At 41.0% G+C, this 7,670-nt stretch overlaps 1 protein-coding gene and 1 pseudogene across 1 annotated transcript; both read right to left on the bottom strand.

The window, feature by feature from the left end:
• Positions 1–884: 884 nt before the first annotated feature.
• Positions 885–5,301, bottom strand: LOC126584309 (UDP-glycosyltransferase 74G1-like; annotated as a pseudogene).
• LOC126586984 (F-box protein SKIP22-like) lies at positions 4,961–6,231 on the bottom strand. The gene has a single exon (XM_050251950.1). The coding sequence runs from the start codon at positions 6,147–6,149 to the stop codon at positions 5,376–5,378; it is 774 nt and encodes a 257-aa protein (XP_050107907.1). The 5' UTR covers positions 6,150–6,231; the 3' UTR covers positions 4,961–5,375.
• Positions 6,232–7,670: the final 1,439 nt, after the last annotated feature.

The raw sequence follows: 7,670 nt of genomic DNA, 5'->3' as shown, positions 1-7,670 counted from the left end.
AATCTCTCCTAGGACCATTGACCAAAAAACGTGACTTAAAAGAGAATAGTTGAGTAGCAATGTGGCATGTAAGAGCATCTACTATTCAAGATGCAAAAGAGATGCAGAGTCGGTTTAATATTGCTTTTGGAATGGGGCTAAAAACGTTTTCCATTTGCATTTAGCAGAAAAACGAAAAAGTGTTTTTAGCTTGTAGAGGCGCTACTTTTAAAGAAGTACATTACAAAAAATATAGCATCATAAATATAAACACACACAAAATATCAAATCCAAAATTTACATATCCAAGTAAGTTCATCTCACTGGAGCAACAACAGCATTCATACTTTTCACATCAGGAGTAGGGAGATTGTCTTGCTGAAGAAGAATTAGACACAAAACAATGTTGGATGTCCTTGGAGCCACTTGGCTTTCGCGTTCTTTAATTTTCGTGCTAAGGCTTCCTTACGAGTTACGCTTCTAAGGAGAGAATTATTGAGGACAGGAGATGGGGGATTTTCGAATGTTAAAGATGCCGATACTTGAAGTTATGAATTTGGTAAGAGTATGAGATATTCTTTAACAACAGCACACTACAAAACTAAAGATTAATGACAGACTGTTCGAACATTGGGTTCGATTCAGTCTAACGAGAATATTATTTAGAAGTTTATAACCGATCCAAATGAATTGAATCAAAACCCTATGTGCATGGTAGTAATTGAAACATCATATATGAAAACCATATCATGTTAGCACCAGCAGAAACCAGTAAGACTAGGAGAACAATGCAGCAGAACAGCTTGTATGCACATCAGGACCAAAAGTTCATCAACATATGTAACAACGATATCCACAACAACAACAAAGCCTTATCCCACTAAGTGGGATCGGCTACATGAATCCTAGAACGCCATTGCGCTCAGTTTTGTACCATGTCTTTTGTTTGATCCAAATAGTTCAAATCTTTTCTTAGAGGCTCTTTCCAATTCCTCGCGGATGTCTCCTCTGCGACCTTTTGGGACCTTTGCTGCTTCTGATTCTCTAACCACCCACAAGAAATTACTATTGCTCCTATTCAATCCCCAAGCAAGCTCCTCCATTTGCTCAACTTCGAGTGTCACTACAGTGCCAAACGATACGTAAGCGACATACCCTTTTAACCTTCCGTTTAGCCATTTTATGCCGGCATCATTGTCTTGTAAGAGATTCACACCATATTCTTTGTCGTCTTCAAGTCGCTTGTGCAAGTACTGGGACAGTATAGTTGGTCCTACGGTCCTCAATTGCCAAAACTTAGCCATCCAATCCACCACCTAAGCAGAATATGTGTTGCAGAGAGAGAAAGAATATGTGTTGCAGAAAGAGAGAGAGAGAGAGAGAGACTTGTTCTTCCAACTATAAATGTGTTGCAGAGGACCCATTCAAGTTTGTCAACATTGGAGAACTGTCCCACAGCCAGTTCATAGAAAGCCAGGTAAGACCCCAAGTTGTAAACAAACGATGGGAAGTCCAAAGGATCAAGGGGTGGCAACCCACGAAGGTAATTTGAGAATGATCATCACCAAGAGGAAGCTTCGAAAGCCTTTCGTGGACATGGTACCGAGTGAAGAAACCGCCCCCGGCTATTCCAAAAGTTCTTGCCGACATCCAAAGGCCAAGGCATGAATGAATCATTAATAACACAATCAGCCGGAGACCCTGAGCTCAAAAGTTCCCAAGACGCTAAAGTTATCGACCCAACTTTCCAGAATGAATAACAAAATCTAAGCTTTTAGTAGGGAGTTTTTGGCCGATAAATCCTTGGTCAAAGATCAATAACAAAATCTAATAGCTAAAAGGCCAGAGTATAAGATACATCGAAGCATAATAAAATATTTCAAGAAAGAAGATGAAGTCTACAATCCGTCCTCCAAACAGTAGATGTTGGAGTCTTCTTACGCAAGTCATGATGTGGAGTTTGCCAGTTTAGAACCAAGTAATTTCGATAGAATCCGGATTTTTTTTGTGAGGATCTTGAGATCTGTGAATCATGTATGTTCATCGTACATCGTACGGTCAGAAATCATTTTAAATATTTTTATTTAAAATTAAACACAAACAGTACCTGATAAAAACTAGCCATAAAATGTACCATGTATCATGAACGGACATAATTTACGAATCCCTAAGATCCTCATCAAAAGGTTCCGGAGAGGATCCTATTGGATTTCGATACATCTCATTATTGCATAAGCTTCGGAAAGAGAAATGGTTCTTGGAAATAAAATAAAATAAAAATCTCAAATTAAATGATAAATAAAAAAAATAAGAATAAAACTCTGTTTTAACCTGGACTTGGGTCTCGGTGTGCTGCTAGTCTCCATTTTACTTGATCTGAATTGGGTTGCCAGACCCCCGTTTCTTTGTGAAGATTTTTCGTTCTCTTATAATGGTTTTGGGCGCTAGCACTCATGAAATTTTTTAATCCACCCAGGAAACACATCATCTGTACACCCATGAAACACAATTACACAAGAACCAGAATGACGCGGTCCTCTTACAGGACACAAAAATTTCTCTAAGAGGACCCAAAAATTTCACCTAATAGGCTAGCACCCACTTCGCCCAGAGAATTGTCTTGCTGAAGAAGAATTAGATACCAAACAAAATGTTAGTTCACAAGAACCGCAAAGTCGATCATATGAAATTGGGATTGTCCCTGATGACGTGTGTCAAGGAGACCGATACAATTGAGATTTCAATAGGAAGACCCAATCAAACTGAAGATGAGTTGATCTCCGTGTAAAGGAGTTGGTTCTTGCATTGCATGAACCACATGGATTGCCTTGTACATTGAATGATGATAAGGGTTGCAAGCAAGAAATAAACAGTTGGAGCTCTTTCTTCCAGAAACAGCTAAAGTTGCTCCAATTGCGGTTTTGAAGTTAAGAGTGGAGGAGATGAGGAATTTTTGAACCTTAAAGTGTACCAAGACTCGATCACTTAAGAAGACTAAAGCAACACTAGGGGAATGTTCAACTTGTCTTTTGAATTTTTGATTTGTGGGCATCGTTACAACAACTATTCACAAATGTGGTTCAGTTCAGTCTAGACAGAATGTTAGCTCGAAGTTTATAGCTAAGCAAATTAAACTAAACAAGAAGTTGCCTGTTGGCATACACAGTACTATCGTCTCAGCACCGGCAGAAATAAGTAAATATTCAGCAGAGCAGCTTATATGCACATCAAAAACAGACAGACCAACACCAAAACTACAAAACTTGACTTTAAATTATATCCAAAATCCAACGGTAATCAACATAAGTAACAACAAATGTACACATCAACAAGAGGAAAAAAATAAATAAAGTTTACTATAATTTAGTCTTAATACTAGCTGGAGATTAAACAATATGCTTATTATATATACTATGCATATGAAACATGAACCTGCAGCTTCAGTTCCAGCAACCTTCAAACCACCATATTAGATATTGAACCCTCCCAGACTGCCCAGATTGCAGTTGGGTGAAAAATTACGCCGCATATCAGATATTCGGGGTTGTTGTAGAGGATGTGCTTGTCGAGTAGGATCAACAGCACCTAGGAGTGGAAAGCGGTCATAATCCCCACCAATTATTCCACCAATCCTTGGAGGTACAAATTGACACGTCCCGGCCCTGATATTCCCCAAATACCAGAACCGACGTGCTGGCCGACACCCAGGGGTGACGAAAGCCATTAATTGATACAAAAGCTAAGAATAAGAAATAAATAAGGGTTAGAAATTTGAAATACAATGAGTTAATAATTTAGGAACGTGTTCAGAACATACAACTAAACCTAATCACTAAAAAGAATTGAGATAAAATTGAATGAATAAAGAAGTGGGTCCTACATTGAGAGGACTCAAATATGCTGCTGCGGAAGTGTCTTGACGCCGGGATTATGTGCCTTGATTCTAAGTCTTGAATGGGGACGCAAAACAAAGGTGAGTGGACCAAGTTCATATATATAATAATAATAACACAGTTATCAATGTACTAACCCCCAAAGTTTAATAATGAAAACTACTAGCATAATAAGTGATGGATTTAATAAAAATCCTAGCATGCCAAAAATATCTCAAAAGCCATATTGCAGAATCTCATCGCAGAAATCAAAACAGTAAACGTCTCATAAATCGTCTCGTAAGCACGGTGTGCTGCTAGTAAGATCACCGAATAAATATAACTCCCGGCCCAATGCCTCTTCATTGTCTCTGCGCCCGTAGCCAGAGATTACCAACTCCCGGCCCAATGCCTCTTCATGTCCCTCAGCCCGTAGCTAGGGATTATTTCTCCCGGCCTAAATGTCAACACCAGATCCTCGCCCCAGGCGGCATAGTGTCTACTAGGTACGCACAAATATTTACGCCTCTCATAAATAACCACTTCATAGTATAAAGTCATCCATCGTCTATACTATAAAGAGGGGTTTCTAAAACATGTTCTAGCTTCCTATCGTCATCCATCGGATAGTCTACCAGTTCATGGTTTTTATAGAAAATACGATAAATTAAAATATAGCTCAATATAGGCCAACAATTAATTCCTCACCAAAAACACGAGACCAAAATCAATATATTAAATCAACAGGCTTCACATAAATCACTTCATAAATTCGTAGGCATGCTAATCATTTATGCAATTAAACTATAAAATCATGTAATTTTAGAAAGGGTCCACTCACAGTACTTAGTTGCCAAAAGCTGCGCCACTAGCGAAGACGGAAACGTCATAATAATTTCCCCTAAGCACATAAAGAGTCCAATAAATAAAGAGAGAGCCGAGAGAGTGAGGGAGAAAGAGTTGCGGGAAAGGTGAGGGAGAAGAGAGAACTGAGAGAAGAGAGAGGGAGACCAGAAAACATAAAACAAAACAAGGTGGGCCCCACGGGCTCACCAATTAAGGTTTTAAAACAATTTTTAAATAAAATGGGGTTGGGGTGTTTCACAAATGGGTTATGGTCCCTCTTGATACGGTTGAAATAAGGCGTCTCAATTGATCTCCACATCACTACTGCTTTCATTTGTTGCTTCCTAGTCTCCCAATTTCCAAGAAACCTAAACTTCCAGTTAGTCACTGTTCCTTCACCTCCAGTTCCTTCTCCTCTGCTGCCATTACCGAACTCCTCAGCATACTTCTGCTTCCACAATTCATCATTATTAGCATGATTTTGCAGCTCCTTACAAACACAACCCACCTTGGCAATGTCGACACTAGGCAGTGGCTCCAGAATCTTCATTTTGAGCTCCGGTGGAAGGCGCATAAGGCTCGGTGGGGCGGGCAAACCCGCCATTGCGCAAAGATCAATCAGCAATGGAAATGTGATCCCATTTTTCACAATCTTCCAAAACTCTAAAACTTCTCTCTCTAGGCTAACCCATCTCTCTCATTCACATTTTGGTTTTCCCAAATGGATTCGATCATTGGGGCAAATCTGTTTTTGTCCAAACATATCTGATGGGGCGAAGAACCGCCAAAGGCCAAAGACCCATAAACATTCACAAAATGCCCCAAATTCTGAAACTTCAACACAACCCCTTCAACCCCATTACGATCACTGCCCAGATTTTGCAAAAGCTCAGGCAAAGTATATGAAAGCGAAATCGTTGAACCTGTCCTTTGATTGGCCAACATACTCGAAAGTGAATTGAACCCAACGAAACCAGACTCTAATAGCACAGCATGTACATCAATCAACAATAGCTTGTGATGATTGCTACGATCCTCTCCCAACTCCTCCCTCAGTACTCGCTTCAAGAAAAATGGAACCGAGTACCTTTCCAACCCAAGCCTATCAGACGGATCATCAATTTCCATACTTTCGGCACCAGAAACTACCAGGGTTTCTGAATTCAAACCTCCAGACTTCGGATCTTCACCAATCGAATCGTCCATAACACCCCCTTTGTCAATTAGGGTTTCGGAGTTACGGAAATTCGAACATTGGGGCTCAATTCGATTTGGGGATTCTGCGGAGGAGTGCAAATTTGGATGGGAAGGCGAAGCTAGGGTTTGGAAGGAAGGTTCGAGGGTGCAGAAGACAAGATCGCCGGAGGTGAAGCCGAGGGAGCAGAGGGAGTCGTTAGGGGATGGCTCTTGGAGCTCGTCACGGTGGTTGAGTGTTATGATCTGTAATTGCATTAGGAGTTGATAAAGGATTAGTTACGAATTAGTTAATTACTTTTGTCTGTTGTGAGTCATTCGGCCATCTGGCATCGAAATGTAAGGCTACATAGTGCCATTAGTGACTTGTGGTTCTCATGAATCATTTTATAAGAAAATATTATTTCCAAAAAATATCTCTCTCTGGAGCACCGCTCAATTTTCTTTCTCATGTCACCTCCATAGCCCACTCATACCTGCAAGTTGAGTAAAGAATCCGAGTTATGTGTTAACAATTGGTATTATCCTCTCGGTTCTGGTCTCCTTCCTTGTATGCCATGCCCTTCGAACGCTGCCTGCACCGCTTCAATGGATGCTCATTTTGATGCTCTCGAAGCCTCTTTCAATGCTCGCTTTTCCGCCCTTGAAGCTACTATGAAGGCGACTTTATGGGCCCAATCAGAGGCTTTACAGGAGCATACGACGGTTGTGGATACTAAAATGCTTTTGGGCTTTGAGCAATTTCACCTTGAATTGGCAATTGGCGGTGTAGGGGGCTCCACTTCAGATCCACAGTGGGGTTCGCCACATCACTTTCCAGATCTGCCTCCTTCTACCGATGAGCCCTTACGACCCCCATATCGGGAGATCTATGACGACGATGGTCCACCACCACGCCACTAATGGCAACCAAGGATTGAGTTCCCTAAGTTCACTCCCGGGGATGATCCTCTCGCTTGAATTTATAAGGCGGAACAGTTCTTCGCCTACTATCCCACGGCTGATCCTTAAAAGGTTTTGACCGTTTCCTTCCATCTGGAGGGAGAGGCATTGCATTGGTTTCGTTGGATGAATTGTCTTCAGACCACACCGCACTGGGAGGAGTTCACTAAGGCATTTTGCACTGAATTTGGTCTCTTTAAATTTGAAGATTGTGCACAATCTCTTTTCAAACTTCGCCATACAGGTCATCTCAAGGATTACATTTCTGAGTTTCGTCGTTTGGCAAACCGAACTTATGATGTTGGACCCATATTGCTTAAGAGTTGCTTCTTAGGCGGTTTAAAAAAGGAATTGCAATTTGATGTGAAGATTTTAAGGCTTACAACTGTACATGAGGCAATTGTACTTGCCGTGCAACTCGACACTAAGCTCTCTGAGCTCCACGTTGGTAATTTGCGCCCTCTTCCCCAAATTAAATCTCAGGGAGTGGTTCCTTTTGTTCCTGCTTCCCCCACCACCAAATTTGGTAATATCCATGTGAAGAAACTTAGCCTCGAAGAAATTGCTAAGAAACGAGAACGTGGGGAATACTGGTTTTGTGTAGAAAAATGGAGTAAAGGTCATAAGTGTGGTCAGAAACAACTATTGATGTTGGATTTTGTTGAACCTGAGGAGGAATTTGAGGATGCACGCTCTGAGTTGCAACCTGAATTCCAAAACATGGAACTCAGTGAGTGTGCGTTTTATGGCACCAATTTACCACAGAAAACTCAAACTATGAAGGTGGAAGGTTTAGTTGGCAAACATTCTATGCGAATGTTGTTGGATTCGGGAAGC

Source organism: Malus sylvestris, chromosome 10 (genome assembly GCF_916048215.2).
Source record: "Malus sylvestris chromosome 10, drMalSylv7.2, whole genome shotgun sequence".
Taxonomy (NCBI): Eukaryota; Viridiplantae; Streptophyta; class Magnoliopsida; order Rosales; family Rosaceae; genus Malus; species Malus sylvestris.
The sequence above is the reverse complement of the archived record's forward strand: the minus strand, read 5'-3'. Positions and strand labels throughout refer to the sequence as shown.

Coding starts and splice junctions, on each gene's coding strand:
- LOC126586984 (XM_050251950.1), bottom strand. CDS start 6,149: ATGCAATTACAGATCATAACACTCAACCACCGTGACGAGCTCCAAGAG.